This window comes from Acanthochromis polyacanthus, chromosome 5 (genome assembly GCF_021347895.1).
Source record: "Acanthochromis polyacanthus isolate Apoly-LR-REF ecotype Palm Island chromosome 5, KAUST_Apoly_ChrSc, whole genome shotgun sequence".
Lineage (NCBI taxonomy): Eukaryota > Metazoa > Chordata > Actinopteri > Pomacentridae > Acanthochromis > Acanthochromis polyacanthus.
The window spans coordinates 16,594,142-16,613,805 of record NC_067117.1 but is presented as its reverse complement, the minus strand read 5'-3'; the positions used below and the strand labels follow the sequence as shown (position 1 = coordinate 16,613,805).

Sequence of the window (19,664 nt, the reverse complement as noted above, 5' to 3'; positions counted from 1 at the left end):
ATTTCTTAAGGCTTCCATGTTAGGTTTGCAGTTCATTCATTTTTGGTTGTAATTTTTGGGTAACGCTAAGATTTAAAAAAAATCCAGATTAACTTGATTTGTGAATCCTTTTGTGAGCGGGTTCATGATAAGGAGATTGTGTCGTGTTCAGAGGGATATCTTTCTTTTTTATTATTGTGACTTTTCCCTTCTATCTCTTCTATATTCTTCTGCTGTCCTGCATCTAATTACCCAAACCCCTTAGTCTCATCGGCTTCTGCAGTTTTCTCTCCATTTCAATTCAATAAGATTTCACCTCATTCAGCAGCCGTCTGTAAATATTGAGTGGTTTCTTCTGCTTAACATTTGCCTTTTTTTTCTTTCTCTGTTTCGTTTTCCTTTAGCAATTATCCAGGCTTATCCGTCCTGTGCATCCTCACTTTCTCCCTTAGAGGGGACACAGTGTAGTGAGGCAGGGAGAGAGAGCAGAGCTGCCCATAAGGAGAGTGGAGAGAACGAGACAGAGCAGATGCATTGGCAGGAGCAGAGCTGAGGGCTTTTTTTTCTCTCTCTTTTCCTCCTGTCTCTTTTGTCGTGTCGGCACAGATTAAAGAAAAAGAAATCGGATGAACGCAGGCAAGGACCACCAGCAGCAGCATCGTCACCTCACAGCGAGCCTCTCATCCTCATCACCAGAGCTGCATCCAGTGTGGATCTGCTTGTGCGGCAGGCTAACGGCGTGCTAGCGGGGAGCTGCAAGGTTCTGTGGCAGCGAAAAGAGGAGGAAAAAAAGAGGAGGAGGGGCTGTGGTGAGCTGGTGGGCTTCCTCTGCCTCACAGACACATTTTATTGACTTGCTAATTGGATGAGGCACTCGGAGGAGAGGATGCAGTGACCGAGAGGAGCTGCTCTCCAGAGGAAGGATACAGGCAGCAAGAAAAGCGTTGCTTGGTTTGTGGGAATCCAACCACTTTATCTCTTCTTTTTTTTCTCCCAACATCTTCTGGAGGCATAACAACAGATGTTTTTTCAGCATCTCTCAGTGACCCTCGCACCGTGCATACATAATTTTATGCATGACATTGTCGAACGGAGGCTCCAGCTGCCAGACGCTTCGTGACAAGTGAATGATTTCCATTTTCTGTTCTGTTCTTTCTTTTTTTCTCTTGGACTCATCAGCTGGAGATCTTTTTTTTTGTGTGTCAGCCTTGCTTGATGTGCCATTTGATATGAATCTGATGGCATGATAAATGTACACGGAGCTGTGTATGGATATTCTTCTGGGGGGAAAAAATGAAGGTATGATATGAGCAAAAGCCAAGACTCAGTCTGTAGTAAGGTGGCATTATTCAGCCCGTGTTAATTTTAGTCCCAGTAAAGAAATGGATCAAGCGAATGTATTGACTGTTGCATAATTCCAGTCTGAAATCAGAGGCTAAGGCATTCACACTGTTGGGAGAACTGTCTAAATGTGTCTCTGTGTGTCTATATGTCAGATTTGTGCAGAATAAACGAGTTTAGGAAGGAAAGCAAAGCAGAAAGGGGAAAGGATTATGAATGAATCAGTGGTGGAGACCAGTAGTAGCGGTGTGCATTGAAGAGGATTAATGGAGGCATTAAAAAACAGTCTAGACTTGTTTCACCACTGGGTCAGCCTTTAGAATAGATTCTAGACATTTAAAATTCACATCAACCCTCTATTTTTTTTTACCAACTTTGTTTTTTGTTACGGTTTAAAAGCAAACTTAAATTACTGTCAAGTCCAGCATCCTGATAAGACAGAATCAGCCACAAGAGGTTTGATCAGATGTTTGATCTTGATCTCAGATTTTTTTTTAATTTCCCCTCAGCTTCAGTCTCGTCCTGGTTGCCATGACTGAGGTGTGCAGGTCTGGTGAGGTCAGAGAGCAGGTGCTGCTGTGCTGAGGTCTGCTGTCCCAATGAGCAACCCAGGCAACCCACAGAAACGCACCACCTACCTCATTTCCCTCACTCTGGTGAAGGTTGAGGCTGTGCCAGAGGATGTAGCAGGGAACCAGGCTGAGGCTCTTCCAGAGGGGGAAGGGAGCCCACAGCAGGAGGAGAAGGAGGAGCTGAGCCATCATGGCCCTGAAAAAGAGGTGTGTGTGGAGGTGGTGGAAAAGGAAAGCGCACAGGTGGAAGAGGAGCTGGAGCCGGTGCAGATCAAGTATGGCAGCCCCACTGAGCCCAGAGGGAAGGCTGAGCGGAGGGAGACTCATGGACACCAAAAAGACATTGTGTCAGTCGGTAAGAGCAAAGACACTTCTTCTTTTGTGCAGCCACCTGTTAGGCAAATGGTGAAAGTGTACGGAGGAACTACCTCTGAGGGGACTGTGCGCAGAGAGGGACCTCGATCGGATGCCATGCGCCCCAAAACGGAGATCTACCGGGAGCCCCCCATGCTCTTCCTGAAGGGGGAGAACGGAGCAGATTTAAGCAGTCGATCACGTTGCAGCCTCCCCTTCTCAGTCCCACCACCCATCAGCCAGCGTCCTGAAGTCATGATGAGGCCCCATGCAGGAGGCAACACTGCCTGCTGGAGGGAGCTCAGAGAAGCCAATGCCAGCTTGTACCACTCTGCTAAGACTCTGGACCGGAGAGATAACCGTTTAGGGGACCAGTCCCCTTTAATGGCAGCTACAACTCTGGGGCCTTACAGGGCGTCCTGGGCCGACAGCGACGGCAGGGGGACGCTCATCCGGCCCGGAGCTCCCATCAGCAGTGGAGGGTTTTCAGGCGTAATGAGCCGGGACAGCCCTCAGGGGGAGAGATTTAAGACAGTTTCTGTTTCACTACCTGCACCTCCTGCCACGGATGTGTCCAGGCCTCAGAGAAAAGGTACAAGTCGTACTCTGGACAACAGCGACCTACATTCCCTCTCTGAAGACCTGAAGAAGGGGAAGGAGGGCCAGGGGGGGACAATCCAGCGAGCTCCTCCTCGAGACCGCAAGATGCTCAAGTTCATCAGTGGGATTTTTACCAAAAGTACACCTGTGCCGCCCAGTGTCAACACTGCACCTCCTCTCTACCCAGCTCTGGAGAGGGGCTCGAGTGAGGAGGAAGGTAAGGACACCTCATGCATCTGCACACAAAACTTCAAGGCCGACTGCAGGATTTCAACACTTATTTTATAAGTTATGATTTGCTTTTTAATTCATAATAGCATTTCTTATCACAGAGACTCATTCCAAATTAATGAGTGTTTTAGAGCACCAGTGTGCTGCACATACTTAACAAAATAAAGAGGTGTAGCCATATCTGATGGAAGACTATTTTCCATGACAAAAGTGGTGGAAAATATTGTTGTATCTGTTGCTTTGGTTCACCCATCAGTGGTCCCTTGAGTTGAAGTTAAGCAATTATAAAGACCATTTTGTTTTACGTGATTAAATGGATCACATATTTATTGCCGTTTACATTGCCCTCTCTGGAGTCGTGTGGACCTGAACCAAAAAAATCTGCTCCTACTTAGTCCCAGTAATGCTCTAATGCTCTTACAATTCATTAATTTTGGGCACTTTGTGTAAATTAAAGGCAGCTGAAACATTCAGCTATAAGATGGGCATAAAACGAATATCTTTTAATGCAAATTGGATATGAATATGGCTGCAGCACTAATATAAACTAAACATCTTCTGTATTCTGTGTAGATTCCTTTGAGGAAATAGATGAGTTATGTATGCAAATGGTTTGATGTGAAGTAAATACATATGAACATATGGTAGCTCAAAGCTTCACAGCATCAGTGTTTGTGACACGATCAGTTACAACATGGAGGGCCACGAAGGCTTAAACTCCAACTGCTAACCTTTCTTATCTTTGAGGGATTTGGGAAAAACATTTTTTGCATTTCTGCCCCAAGAATTCACTTGCAAAACCAATTACAATCAGATCTGAAAAGAAAAAAAAAACAACTTCAACACTCCATTTGCAGCTACGGAAGGGCACAGCAGATCAAAGTTGCCTGGTTAGGCTTCGGAATATTTATTTTTAGGTTGAGTTGTGTTTGATCTTTTAATATTCAGACACAAATGTACCCACAATAGTATCAGGGATGATAAAGAGCTGAAATATTCAACTGATGACTGCAAACTTGTTTGCTAAAAATAAACAAATTAATAAAGCTGAAACATTTAGTCATCTATTAATTATTATTAAAGCACAAATACTGAACATTATCTGCTACAAGCATCTCAAATGTGTTGATTTGCTGCTTTTCATTGTTCTGTTTGACAGTAAACTGAGTGTTTAGGGGTGAGAAGCAATTTGAAGTTGTTTACCTTTAGGCTTTTGTACTATTTTCTGATGTTTTATAGAGCAAACAGTGAATTAGTTTAGACTCTAATAGTCAGATTAGCGATGAAAATCTGTCTAAATGTCAAGTTAATATCTTTCTTGCAAACAGAAGCTGGATCTGCCGTTAAAGATCCTCCAGACCGAGAAGATGTCTGGTAGGAAAAAACAGAAGAATATTAAGTGGATAAACTGTTGCCAAGGTAGAAATAAATCACTCTTACAAACAATAGTCATCAGCGATGAATAATGAATGAGTTTTAAAGATAATTAAGGCCTAAAACAACATTTTTAAATGTAGAACAAATTGTTCTCCATCAGTTAGTGGTGCTAATGCTTCACTGTAGACATGATGGCGAGGAGTGAAGCTGCTGTGATCTGTCTGTGAGCTTTTACTCATGTACTAATATTTGAATTCCCTGAACTCTGACACTCAAGTAAACAGATTATTTCAGTCAAAAATCATTTCATGCCCAATTCTGATCTATCACTTTGAAATAAAAGAAAGATACAAGTTTCATCATTTTTTTAATGATTTGTAATAAAATCTAAAGAAAATCATCCTTGACAGAGAGTGCAGGATTGGAGTTGGCTCTGAATAATTTGTCAGGAGTAAGTGGGACATGAATAATTAAGGCTGGGGATACACAGAGCTGTGTTCATCGGCCGAGTGAGGGGAGCGGGAACCTGCTACTTCCTGCTCTGTGCATGGAGTTAATCAGCCTTCAAATGCAGCCTATTCATTTGTCGCTGTTGTATTGTGTTTAAGTGTTGGTGAGGCAAGACTGTGTCAAGACGAGCCTGTCGTTACAGCTCATGGTGTCAGCGCTGTGATGACAGATCAGCTTTAATGATGGAACGTCACTAAGGTAACGCCGGTCAGTGTGATGGGCGCACAGTTGCGTGTTTTCGGCATCATGTGCACACAGGTGGACGTTGTGTCTCTGCTGCTCTCGGAGACGTCGCTGTATCCATGAGAGACCATTTATTGTATAGAGACCCGGGCTGGAGGCTTCTGGAAAATGGAGTTGCCATGGCAACAGCAAGCCATGAGAGATGCTGTTTGGTCTGTGGTGTGACGCTCTTGATGGAGGGGAGTGTGGGCGTGGGGATTGCCCAAAGATGGGGATGAGGGCGCGTCGCGGGGGTTTAAAGTTAGAATCTTTGCCCCCCAAGACTCGAGTCGACGCCGCGGTTCCACCCAGAACTGCATGACCCGACTGCTTCAGAGAGAGAGAGAGAGAGAGAGAGAGAGAGAGAGAGAGTGTGTGCAGGCAAACTGTATCTGTGTCTTTGTCTCTGCTGATGTGGTTTCTGCATCATACATCTGTAAGCACTTCCACAATGTTGCCAGGAGTGTATGAGAGTGTGTTTGTGACGGCGTTTCTCCTGTTTGTTCAGCTTCACATGTGCAGATATGTGTGTGTGTTTTCTTGAATGTCCATTCACCAAGGCATCTGTCCTTTAGTTCAGCTGAAGGCAGAGCTTAAACACTCAAACCTTGAAAACATTTTACTGCACAGCAACTTCAGTGTAGAACATAAACCTTTAAAATCTAAAAACAAAACAAACTCATGATTGATGATTTTTATTTTGCCATTTTCTTGACACCGGTGGGTTCATCAGTCTTATCCAACCACATTTGCCCAAAACACTGCAAGTATTAAGGTAGTTCCATCATTATATGCCTGCCCACTCCTTTTTTTCTTACACGGGAAATATTACCGCTGAATGTGAGAGCAAGCGACTTGTGATTTAGATTTTTTTTTCACAGTTTTGGGAAAGAAATATACCCAGAATTGAATTAAAGATGTGAGCTATAGAGTAGCAAAAATAAGAATACTAATAAATTTCAGCAGCTGCCATGGCGCTGTAACTCCCACACTATGAATCAAACTAATTCTGCTGTCTGTGCTGCCGTTAAAGAGCTTTTGTCATGTAATTTATCCTCTCTGCAAAATCTTATTTTGGTCTATTAGCATCAAACCCGATAAAGCAACGACTGTACGCGCTGCACTGAGCGCTAAAGCTACACAGTGTAACAGGATTAGACATTATGATCACAGCTAACAGATGAAGTAGATACATTTGGCTGTAATCTCACCAACCATTTATCAACATAACGTTTTTATTATTAGCACTCAGTCATCACATTGTCACTGCCAGACGGGTGCACTTATCACAGGAAAACAAAGCCAGAAATCACAGCTCTTTTTGGAGCTTGTAATCACTCAGTAAATTGTAATTAATGCAATAAATATTAAAGTTTAATTGTAATGAATGAAGTTGTTTTGTCTACAGAACATGTTTTCACGAGAAATTCCTTTACAATGGAAATGTTTCTCTGCTTAAAGCATTTTTGCATGTAGGGTTTTATATTGTCGTTAATAAGTGCTGGATTTAGTCACATTTTGAGGTAGAGACAATATATTAAAGGCAATAAAGAGCCAACAGAGGGAAAAGTATCTAATTCCTCTCTGGAGATGCTGACGTGTACTTAAAAATAATGTTCTGTAACGAGATGAGTCACTTCAGCAAACGTTTATAATTTCCCATAGAACCATCTCCTGTTGCACATCAGACTAACCAAATTCCTGCTATTGATCATCCACAGCTCATCTAAACAGCATTTGAGCACCGATTCAACCATCAAAACCTAATTTCTTGCAAAAAAAGGTCACCCGTGCAGTAATTGTGCCTGTTCTGAATATAGTTCTCTTTTTAGAGGATTATTCTAGAAACTGCCGTATGTGATAATGTAGACTGCTGCACTACATAAGTGTACGACAATAATAATTCCAACCAAAGGAGTCTTGAAGAATTTGACTTGTGTGTGGACATGATCTCAACCCACTTGCTCACTGCAAAGCCTCCGTATTAACATTTTATTGTAGGCTGTTTGACTTTCTGATGCAAATCATCTTCCTTTAAAAGTCAGAGCACCAAGTGGCATATTCTGTCTTGTTTCAGTTGACACCGACTTCTACAAAATTCATGAAACTGCACCGGAAACAAAATGAATTATCTCACCACAGCTGGCTGAATTCTTTTTGCTGTCAGTCTTCAGTTTATTCAGGGCATTTATTCACAACAGAGGGCCTTGTTAAGACGGCTTTTAGCAGAGTAACCACAACAAAAGGCAAAGGAGTGGTGGGATAACAATGTTAGTGTAAACTAAAGATGTCTGGCGTGCTCTCTAACTCATGTAGACTTGCACATTTTAACGCTTGATTGAATTTTCTGGATGCTTGCGGTCCGTAGAGCTGCAGCCTCTCTGGACCCTGAGGCAGGACCTGAACACTTTGCTGAGTCCACACGCAGTCAGCAATACCGCTTTGAAACTTTTTGGGACTTTTTCTTTTTTAACTTGGCCACAGTTAAACAAGAAGTTTGGTATCAGTGTCTTTTCCATTTGCAGAATATTCCACATCTTGATTCTTGTAGTTTTTATGTTTTCTACTTGACACATTTTTCTGACTCTCATTTACAACCAAATGAGGAATGTCAGTGACTAGTTTGGACAAGTGCAACTTGTTGACAGTTTTGGAGTTGGTGAAGGTGATTTTTCAGCTTAAACATCTATGAAACCTGTTTTTTTTAAAACTTTATGTTCAGATTTTAAATGCAAAATCCAGTGTTTTAACCCTCTGAATGCTAAGCAGTTTGTGCCTTTTTTTTTGCTCCTGTATAAAGTAACTTATGAAGTTTCATAGTTATAATGCCAAAAAATGTAGTTGGATTTCTTTAATTCTTTAGTTTATTTTAAAAAATTGAATTACTATGTCGAACATTTTTCTAAATCCTCACAGATATTACTGATACCAGTGGTGTCTGTAGCTTTTGTTACACTTTTGATTTGCTTCCATACTTGTCTCTGTATCTTCTCTGTGTAAACAAAACCTGCAGTTCAGCTGAGATCTTCCTGTAGTTTCGTCACATCATTGTTGGCTGCAGCTTCATCATCAATGACTTTTCAGCTATGCAGAAATGTTCGATTTTTGGAAAATGACACGTGGAATAACATCTCAATTTTAATCTCAGATTTGGTTAATTTTCACGGTGGAACTGCACATCACCCATGATTGGCTAAAAGTCGAAAATCTGATGATTTTTTTTTCTGTTCTGATAGTTTCTGGCTCTGATAAATAGTATAATTTTAGTGATTCATTTTTTTTACAGACAACATGCCGATGGAGGATATCCATCTTAGTTTCGTGACACACTTCTTCAAAGCAGTCAGATGAGTTTAAAAATGTTTTTGCTTCCTTCCTTACAGTCAGATCAACTATGATTTCTTGTGGGGATACAGAAATGGACTGTGATTAGCTGAGTCTATCATAAAGACTGGAAGCAGACCAAAACCCAGATGCTAGCTGCTGTCTTATTATCCTGCTTTATATCCTGTATCAAGAGACTTGAACATCAATTCACTGCAGTACTGTGCTTCTTTTTAACTTTTAATAAATGAATCTCCTCTGCTTTCTTTTTTGTTCTGCTGTCAATGTCTGTTTTCAGCTGCCTGCACCAGCAGTCAAGACTGGACCATGAGCCAAACTGTACAAGAGCTTCATTTGGTGAGCGTAAGGACACAGTTGCTTTTACAAACTGGCCAGAGGGATCTGATGCTGAATTAATGGAATCTTTTTTTCTTTCTCTGTGTCTGTATTTGGGTTGTAGGGTGTTTTAGGAGGTCTGTGCAGTGGGAAGTCTGCTCTGGTCCACAGACACCTCACAGGGAGTTACCTGCCACTGGAGAACGCAGAAGGTTGCTCTAACATCTCCCCTTGTGTTTTTATGTGAACCTGTCAGTGGATTAGGAATGTTCATGCATAGTTTTACTAACACAAGCAGAATGGCTTATGCTATTAGTTATTACACCTGTAATTTTTCTGCTTTAACAGGTCAAAATGTTAATGAAAATGGTTGTGTATTCCAACATTTGCAGGCCGCCAGTACATTAAGGATGTCCTAGTTGATGGCCAGAGCCACTTGTTGATCATCAGAGAAGAAACAGAACTCCCAGCAGCTCAGGTGTGTTGGGAATTGACCTGAAGTGTTTTAATGTGGACCACTAATTAAGCTTCATGTAAATTAGTGTGCCCACTGGTGTATTCTGAGTGCTGTTCTTTTTCCTTAGCTTGCCAGCTGGGTGGATGCAGTCATCTTGGTGTTCAGTTTGGAAAACGAGTCCAGCTTCCAGGAAGTTTACAAAATCTACCACCAGCTTGCTGTCCATCGGCCCATCACTGAGATACCTTTCATAGTAGTCGGCACTCAGGGTAAGACTCTCTCTCACCACACGAGCCTCTGTTCAAATGTTTGCACGCTTGAACTCTTGTTGTTTGTGCTTTTTTCCAGATAAGATCAGCAGCACCAACCCCAGAGTCATAGATGATGCCAGGGCCAGACAGCTCTGCTCAGATGTGCGGCGCTGCACCTACTATGAAACCTGTGCAACGTACGGCCTCAACGTGAACCGAGTCTTCACTGACGGTGTGTGTCCCTGTCAGACTACAGTGTGGAAGCACATAAGTGAATGTACCGAATCTCTCCTAGGGTTAATGTTCAGTTTTTGGTCCCACAGCTGCTCAGAAGATCATGGCAGCCAAGAAGCAGGCTGCCCTGCTGGCTTCCTGTAAATCTCTTCCCAATTCTCCCAGTCACTCTGGCGGCTCCACTCCAGTGTCTGGAGTCTTTCCAGGACAGGTGAAATTTACAAACACACAAAAAGACGATACAAAGCGATACCTTTTATCTTCTGTTCTTGGGCATATTTTGTGTTTTATGTTTGCTGTCAGGCTGTTTTTAAAGGCTGTTATTCCAATCTCAGTTATCTCCCCCTCCTGCTCAATTATCGCTCCATCTGCTCCCTCCCCCGTCCTCTCTTCAGGCCAGTAACGGTGGTCAGAGCAGCGATTACTCCTCATCGCTGCCCTCCACTCCTGTGATCAGTCATAAAGAGATTGGCAGAACACTGAGAGGGGAGAAACAGGACAGCGCCACGCCTGGGTCGGTCCGCAGTGTCCGAAGGCGCACCACCAGATTTGCGGTAACTAGTCCAGTCATGCCTCCTCTTTTCTTCTTTTTGGTACTTTAACTGCACATTTTACTCCCTTGCTTAAAAATTCAGCTGTGAACACATCGCACAGACAAATCGAGGTCTAACGCATCTTTATGAGCACAAATGACATTTTACTGTCTGCTGAATACACATTCATCTAAATATACAAAACTTTATCACATCCTTTAGATTATAATTAATTAAAAATAATTATAATTTGCACATACGACCAATAAACTAGCTCTGTGTGGAATCAACAATGAAAAGAATATACTTGCTGCATAATATGGATAGAGACACTGTTGCCTAGAATGCCTTTATTTATTAAAACAACACAAATTAGTTCATCTGAAGTTGAATTAAAAGATTACTACTTTCATTAATTGTTTTTTGGCCCCCAAAGAGATGTAGAAGTCCAGCTGACTCAGAGTAACATTAACCTTTATTTAAGTACTGATTGTGTCCACCTGATGACCGATATGCACCATATCCTCCGTTTTGTTACTGCTGAGGGAAATATCTGGCTTTTTAGCTGCGAATTGTGCATGCAGTCAGTTGCTATTTTTGTCAGAATGCTCTTTCATGCTGGGTGTTTAGCATATAGGGGGGTTTATAAGAGCTCTTTGCTAAACAACAGCTGCCTGTTGCGTTAAAGTTGATGAGAACAAACGAGAACAGCAAAGCTGTGGACAAGAAAACCTGAACAACGAGCTGAGAGGTGCTAAAACACTTTCCATAGCAGAAACATGTGATGTCTGTGGGTTTGTGACCTTGTATTAATTACATTCAGTGTTAATATATAAACACATATTAGTGCAGCTTCAATATCAAATATCACTGATATTGAACTAGTCCCTGTAAATATTGTTTACATTTCTAAACCAGCTTTTACAGTCAGCTATGCTTCCCAGCAGAAGGATTCCATGTTTTATAACTTATAAATAATGGTTTTAGCTCATCGCCTCACTCCTGCCTCTGATGCCGTTATTGCTTTTCTTTCCTGTAGGGTCGGAGAGGCAGCGACTCAAACAGAAGAAGTGCCGACTATAAAGGCGATCTGGGCAGCGGACGCTGCATCCCCATCAAACAGGTAGGACACATATTTGCTGTTGATGCAGAAACAAATACGATGCATCTGATGACCCTCAGCAGAGGACAACTCACTAGCAGCCACTTCAAATGTGTGAAGTCAGTTTCATCATGTGGAGTGATGAAGTGCTGTGATCACCCACAATGGCCTGATGAATATGGTGGGTGTTTTTTGGCAGCCAGCAGCTATTATGCTGCTGAAATGTGTGAAATGAACTCACGAGACGTTAGCAATAAATTCTCACTCTTCAGTTTTGTCACCTCCTTCAGGGCATCTTGCTGAAGCGCAGTGGGAACTCGCTCAACAAAGAGTGGAAGAAGAAGTATGTCACGCTGTCCAACGATGGCATACTGTCCTATCACGCCAGTGTCAATGTGAGTCGCAGTGTGAACGCGCCGCTGCAGAGCATTATGCTGCTCAAAGCACAGCTGATGTGTGATAGTAATGGCTGATGTTTGGTTTGGCAGGACTACATGCTGAATGCCCCGGGGAAGGAGATGGACCTGCTGCGAGTGACAGTGAAGGTGCCAGGAAAACGACCGCCTCGTGCTGTACCCACCTGTGGCCCTCCGGCCGGGCTCAACGGGCGGGTCAAAGATGTGCCGGGACCTGAGGGTAAAGAATGAACATGCTTTCTGCATTGTGTACGGAGATAGGGTGTGGGGGATTTTAGATTCTACACAAAAGGTATACACAGCTAATGTAATTCTTCTATTTATTAATTTATTTTTATTTTCTTGGCCTTTATTTCTAGAGGACAGTTTAAATAGAGACAGGGACAGGAAACATGGGGAGAAGAGTGGAGGAAGGACATGCAGTGAATGACCATAGGTCAGACTGGAACCCCTGGCTGCTGAATTGGGAACTATAGCCCCCGCTCAACTGGTTGAGTTGCTGGGGCGCCCCAGCTAGTGTAATTCTTTACATAAATCTGGGCACACAAATACAAAATAAAAAAACTGTGCAGTGACATGTGCATCCATCAAGAGGCTGGAATTAAATCTACATCACAGCTTAAGTGCTGTAATGAACAGCATTTTGTCCAATAGTAGCTCTGTCCTGATTTAAAATCTCTTCCTTGGTCCTTTTTGAATGTGGAGCTGAGGTGGATTCAAGATAGGTGGAGTATATAACCTCAAAAGTTAATGATATAAAAGGTGGAGATATAGAAAATTCAGCATACAGACTTACTTTGTAAATAATCTTCCTTGGATCTGAAGCCTGTTCTGAATGGAGAGGTCAAGCTCCTGTCCCAGTAGGAAAGGAATTTTGCAATGGAATGCAAAACTCTCTGCTCCGCAAGAGAATAAAAGAGCATCATAAGGGATTTTCCAAGTTGTTCGTAAAGAGCAGAACACTTAAGACTCCTTCAGTCATAATCTGAATCTTCTACACTTTTCTGCAGTTTATGCTGAATCAGCAAAGTTTTCAGAAATGTCAGACGATCATTTTTCAATAGTTGAGTAAATGACTCTATTCCTAAGTATAAGGTTGCTGTCGTATCTTTAGTCCCAGTGAGTGCGAGTGGCCTTCTTCATGTGGAGGAGATGGAGGGTCTGGGTGGAGGATTGTACCTGAGGAGTAACAGGGGAGTGCAGCGATGTCCGTCCACACTGTCCAACCACGCTCAAAGTGTTGGTGCGTAAAGAACCTTTGTTCATATACACTCAGCAAAATATAAATGCAACACTTTTGTTTTTGCTACCATTTTTTATGAGATGAACTCAAAGAGTCCCACCTCACAGGTGTGCCTTATCAAGCTGCTGATTAGACACCATGATTAGTGCACAGGTGTGCCTTAGACTGCCCACAATAGAAGGACACTCTGAAAGGTGCAGTTTTGTTTTATTGGGGGGGCAGTCTATTGTGGGATGGATGGATTATCTCAGCAAAGGAGAAGTGCTCACTATCACAGATTTAGACAGATTTGTGAACAATATTTGAGAGAAATGGGGATATTGTGTATGTGGAGAAAGTTTTAGATCTTTGAGTTCATCTCATAAAAAACAGGAGCAAAAACAAAAGTGTTGCGTTTATATTTTTGTTGAGTGTATTTAGCTTTAAACAAATGCAGGACTTTGTACTAGTTTCATATAATTTATGTTGTTGTGCTTCCTTGTGACTAGACTCTGCAGTTGAGGGAGTCTCCAGCTCTTCCTCTACCAAAGATGTCGGCTGTGCCTCCCCAGTGACAGACAGGAAGAAGCATCGCAGGAAGAAGAGCATGAACCAGAAAGGAGATTCAACCATTGGCCAGGCTGATGGTAAATTCTGAAAATGTCCACACTAAAGGCAGCAACTATATTCCCACAGTCTCTGTTAAAATGATGTGAATTTGGAAAACAAAAAGCGAACTTGACATTAAATTGGACTGTTAGTTTCAATATGTATCATGTATTATGTAATGTTCATGCAACATTTATTATCTCCTCTGCCTCTCTCTTTGTTTTTGCTCTGATATTTCCTCTCTTCTCGTGCAGCCAAGCGCAAAATGTGGAAACTCAAAAGCTTTGGTAGCTTAAGAAACGTAAGCAAGACAGGTAATGTTGATCTGTCACACTGAATCACTGCAGCTCTGACTGAGTCTCTGCACATCAGCCTGTTTGCTTGTGTTTTATTTGGTGTCAGACTTCTCTTGCAGCATGACAAAATAAAACACATTCACCCACAATCTAAATCATTTTACCTTCACGTCAAGGATTTGGTCATAACTGAACAATTCACTAACATAAAAACTTATGCCAAATCAGGGTCAAACTGTGCTGATGCATGCACACTGCATTTTAATCAAAACGTTCTGCATCTGTTTGACAGCTTTAACATTCTACTCAGCCAGATGTAAAGTCTGCTGTGTGTCCGTGTCTTTCTGCATCAGATGAGGATAACTTTGACTTCCTCGTTGTGTCGAGTACTGGCCAGACATGGCATTTTGAAGCCCAGAGTGTGGAGGAGAGGGACTCCTGGGTCCAAGCCATCGAGAGCCAGATCCTGGCCAGCCTGCAGCTGTGTGAGAGCAGCAAAAACAAGGCAAGAAGCAACAGACTACGAGTCCTTTTCTGCACATAATGTATACACACAGTTCACACAGGGCAGTTAAATTTACAGTAATTGATTTTTTTTAGTTGAAAACATTACAGGCTCTGTTTCCCTGCAGATACAAAACTGGTAGAGGAATACGAGCATGATGTCATTTATTTGATAATTTTGTAGAATTTTGGAATGATTGTGGCCGTCTACCAGTGTCGATTCACTAAGAGAATTTGGAAACAAGAATTCACAACAGAGGTCTTGTCAAAAGGAGAAGCTTGCTGCTGGTTCATTGATTGTAACCTCTCGCTGTGTGTTTCTCACAGGCTCGCAAGAACAGCCAGAGTGAAGCAGTGGCTCTGCAGGCGATCCGCAATGCAAAGGGCAACAACTTCTGTGTCGACTGCGATGCTCCCAGTTAGTGGCACACTCCAACAGCTTCACCTCTCCATACACTCAGTACTTCCCTCAGACTGTTGCTGCTTCGTGTCTGTCTGCTTTTGATACTTAGGTTTTCTTTCCGCTTCCTTGTGCATGTGTCCTCGTCCTAATCATTCAGGTTTCAAGTGCATGATTTTACATTCAGTCAAGAAAGTTTACATGAGAAACAAGTTCTCTATACCTTTTTAGAGTAGCTGTCATTGTCAGTGCTGTAAGATGTGTAGAGTGAGGAGAGAATAATTTGCTGAGCGCTTGAACCTTTGTGCATTCTTGCACAAAAGCAAATGTACCCAATTATTTTTGGAAAGCGGGTTCCCATTCTTACCGTCTGAAAAGAGCGTTCCACATCTGAGACTGAAATATACGTTGGTTTAAAATACTTTTTTTCATTCATCAAAATGTTATAGAACCACACAATGATCATAAGACAAATGAAATGTAAAAAATGTAAGCGCAAATGTTCTGTTACTCTTCCTTCTAGTCTGTGTTTCCGATTTCTTTAATTGTATTTCTTGTATGCAGAGGGAAATTTATGCTGTTTTCCAGTACTCCAATCTTAAATTGTTAAAATGAAAAGATCATTTGAAGAAATCTTCCTAACACCCTCTTTCAATCCAGTCCTTGAAATAATTTTTCTTTACTTCCGCGAGAAAAATATCTGTCAAAAATATCTAAAATGTTAATTACAAGGTAATCAAGCCAATTAGGAAGGGTGTGCGGAAGGTGGGTTGTGTTTGAGCACTGAAAAGCATATTAACGATGAACCTTTTAAGGAATATAGTCAGGAAAATGTAATTAATACATCCTATAATTAAAATCAAGGTGTTTGATATCACTAAACCAAGCAAAACTGGGTCAAATGCTGAATGATTTTTAAATGCTGGATAATTTTAAAGCTCCTGAGTTTCGGGTGCATATATTGCTGAGCAGACTGGCCTCAGATTTAACAGCTTTGCTTTAAATCATGTCCAGACAGGATCTCACACATAACTTCAGTCACTTTTGTGGCATGACACGGCCAAACTGGCACACTTTAATGGCTCACTGCTAATTAAAATGATAGAAATCCAGCCACGGTTCAGTTTCACATGAAATGTCAACCTCATTTGTTGTCCTTTCTCCAAGATCCAACCTGGGCCAGCCTGAATCTGGGCGCTCTCATATGCATCGAGTGTTCTGGGATCCACAGAAACTTGGGGACCCACCTGTCACGGGTTCGCTCTCTGGCCCTTGATGATCTTCCACGAGAGCTGACCCTGGTTCTCAGCGCCATCGGCAACCACATGGTCAACAGTACATGGGAGGCTCGCACAATGGGCCACCGGAAACCAGCACCTGATGCCACACGGTAAAGACTCGCGGCCTCTAAAGACGTTGCTGCAATTTGCGCCAAGCGTTTCACTCACGATTCGCCTTTTCTTTGCCTCCCTGCTTGTCTAGAGAGGAGCGTGAGTCGTGGATAAGAGCCAAGTATGAGCAGAAACTGTTTGTGGCGCCGCTGCCTCCTCCCACTCCCAACGAGGGTCCAGACATCACTCTCTCTGGCCGTCTTCTGTTGGCAGTGATGGAGCACAATCTTCCCAAGCTGCTGCTCCTCTTGGCCCACTGCACTAAGGAGGACATTAATGCCCCCCTCAGCCTGGCGCTCTCTTCCAGGTCCCTGTTAGCGCTGCGGCTGCCCGGCTCGGCCCTGCACGCCGCCTGTCAGCAGGGCGATGTGGTGATGACACAGCTGCTGGTTTGGGTGTGTTTGAGCCCCTCTCTGTTTGTCTCACTGTGGTTTTGCCAGTTGTGATGCAGCATGTTGTGACATCAATTAGGAATAGACCGATTATCAGCCTGGCCAATTATCATGGCCGATATTTCTCATTTTCCCCATTAGTTATATTATATCACTATCAGTATTTTCATTTACTGGTTATTAATCATTTAAATGAGCTACTTGAGGTCTGATGCAGCTTCCTCTCTCTGTCTGTTCAGAGACTGCAAAATCTGAACAGGAAACACAAGCCTTTGACACAAACCAGGAAATGAGCTACTCACAGTGGCTAAGGCTATGCTAACAGCTAGCAGCTAAGTTAGAAGAAGCTGCAAATTATCCTGAAACAGAGTCTGGAAGTCAATAATTATTATTGCTTTGAGATCTGGACCCTATTGAGCAGTAAAAGTGACAGAACAGTGAAAGATTAAGCAGACAGAGAAGAACAGCAGACAGAACTGCAGGAGACAAACTGATCTCAGTCACATAAACAGGAGTGCTTCCTAGTTTAATTATTCCTATTTCTATTTTACATATTTACTTATAGTCACCGTTAGTTATAAATGACAGATTCTCTGCTCTGACATGCTTTTAAAGCATATTTAATGAATATCGGTTCTGTTATCTGCCTTTCTTGATAAGAAAGTATCACACATTTGGCCTGATTCATATCTTCATAGAGCTGCAATGCGTAGGAACAGAGGAGGTGTTGCAGTAATGATTTTCAAATGTATTATCTACAGATGATATCGAGTTATGCAAAAATGATAACCTATAAGTAATTCCCTCAGTAAAGAACATAAATTTGTGGAAAAAGATTAGCCAGCGCCCACTGAAGGTGATTTTGCGTGTGTGAAAGTCACACCTTGTCAGAATGAAGTGGAACTTTACTCCACATACGATAAAACTTCCTTAAAAGGTCCAGCACTAGATCGTCTAATTCATTGAATTTTCTGCTCTTTTTTGTGTCCCAGTACGGCTGTGATGTCCGGTATCGGGACGCTCAGGGTCAGACAGCGTTGGCTCTGGCTCACCACGCCGGCAGCCAGGAGTGCGTCGACATCCTGCTCCAGTACGGCTGCCCGAATGAACCGGCCCCCTCCGTCGCCGCGACAGTTGGCTTCGCAGCGGCCTCCTCGTCCAGCTTCCCTGTTGCCATGACGCCGAGCCTGACGGTTGCCACAACACTCAAGATCTCGCACAAGAGCGGCGGCACCAGCCTGAGCTACAGCACCTCCAGGAGAGCGGTGTCGTAACTGAAAAATGTGGCATAATGTGCGTGTGCGTGTGTGAGCTTGTCGCTTTGCCCTCATAGTGTCCTGTACATACACGCAGGCCGCCGAGACTGTGGTGGCAGATGTTGCGCTCCTGAAGCCAGGTTGAGGTGTGTGGAGGTGTTTGGTTTGTCAGGGGGTGCACGTTCAGTCTGCTGGAGCGATTTAACCAAAAGAGAAGTTTTCCTGACTTTTACTTTGTGTGTGATGGTAGAGTTAACAGAACGTGACGTTCAAAATGGTTCGGCATTCAGGTCTTAATGGGAATGTGTTGAACTGTGCACCAGATGGTATGACTCACATTTCATCATGCAGTCAATTCTCACCTTTATTCTGCTCTCAGTTGAGGATGGAGATCTGCCTGTAGCCTCAAACAGCTTATCTGACCGTCTACAGCCCAGACGTAAAGAACTGCAATAAGTTCATTGTCTGATAGAGGGATCGCGGCTTGAATTCCTGACATTAAAGATGGCAGCAGCTATTCATTTTGACAATGAATGTCGGTTTTAACTTCAGTTTGTTCAACACAGCTGGTCATTCAGTGCATTAAAATGTTGTGTAAGTTTAAAAAAAACTTTAGTGTGGCAGGAAAGAGTTAAAGAAAATCAAAAATAACTGTATAGAAATGCATTGATAAAAATCCTATAAATCTAAAAGTGCTTCATTTTCCAGATTGCTATTGTATGATTTGTACAGCTGGTTCCGTGTATAAAACTCAAAGGGTTGCTCGTAGCTGTTCAGAGGTTTCCTGCACAGCGTCTTGGTTCAGCGTTTCCTTTGATAACCACCTGATTAACTCTGAGCCGTTTCTGTTCTGTTTGTATCGGTGGCATTAATACTGTACAGGGTGTGTGCATTATGACTCCAGCAGTAGCTCATTATCAAGCGAGTGTAACACTAGAAATGTAAGTGAAATGCCTTGATTTTTTTCAGTTGAATGTAGACGACAGCAGATGAGTTCATTATTTCAAGTACTAACGTGGCTTCCAGATTATACCGTTTCAGTCGACTTGGCGGGGCGTTTTTATTTTTTAATCAACTAACATTATTCCTGCTGTGACTAATAGAAATTAAAAGTGTGATGTGACGGTTGAAAACCTGGCATCTGCAAATCCGGATTCTTTGAATGACTTAATGATGTTTGTAAGTGGCTGAAAATAAACCTGCAACAGAGGAATGTTCCCCCACATAAATATATTTTAAAAGATGCCTAAAAACCAACCCTCCTGCAGTACTGTATGTATTTTTGTGTTGATCTGAAGACTCAACTGACTGTACATGTCCGTGATGTAAGCACCTCTCTCTCTCCATTTGTATTTTTTTTACTCATGCGATGATTCACAGAGAAAAAACATCATTATCAATACAGTAATGCTACTGCCCCAGATGTGGTGTTTGGTTTGGATTTGTGTGTCTGTTCAGAGTGGATTTATTTATTGGCTTATTTTAGTAAATAAACTGTAGAATTTGCTTCTGGGAGGTGAACTGTGGCAGCACATGTGGTGATGTGCAGAAGGGTTTGTGTTTTAAAGCGAGCTGAGAGCCTCGATCGTCACGTGGTTCCTGATTATCATTTTAACATCAGATCTTCTGGATCAAACCGGTCCTCGCTGAAGGCCTCAACTGGCTTTGGCCTACTTCTTTGTAGGTCGAAGTCACTGACTCATTTATGCACCATCAGTGGTAGAAGAAAATATTCAGATCCTTAAATAAAAGTAC

General features: G+C 42.5%; 1 protein-coding gene across 1 annotated transcript; it reads left to right on the top strand.

Moving 5' to 3' along the window:
* The first annotated feature begins 430 nt into the window (after nt 1-430).
* Nucleotides 431-19,332, top strand: LOC110953457 (arf-GAP with GTPase, ANK repeat and PH domain-containing protein 1-like). The gene is made up of 20 exons (XM_022197457.2): nt 431-1,278; nt 1,830-3,063; nt 8,809-8,867; nt 8,971-9,058; nt 9,239-9,324; nt 9,431-9,572; nt 9,652-9,786; nt 9,878-9,999; nt 10,184-10,342; nt 11,361-11,444; nt 11,714-11,818; nt 11,912-12,059; nt 12,954-13,082; nt 13,571-13,708; nt 13,925-13,984; nt 14,320-14,471; nt 14,798-14,888; nt 16,038-16,260; nt 16,353-16,656; nt 17,646-19,332. Exons 2-20 carry the CDS (start codon nt 1,920-1,922, stop codon nt 17,925-17,927), a joined length of 3,651 nt encoding a protein of 1,216 aa, XP_022053149.1. The 5' UTR covers nt 431-1,278; nt 1,830-1,919; the 3' UTR covers nt 17,928-19,332.
* The last annotated feature ends 332 nt before the right edge of the window (nt 19,333-19,664 follow it).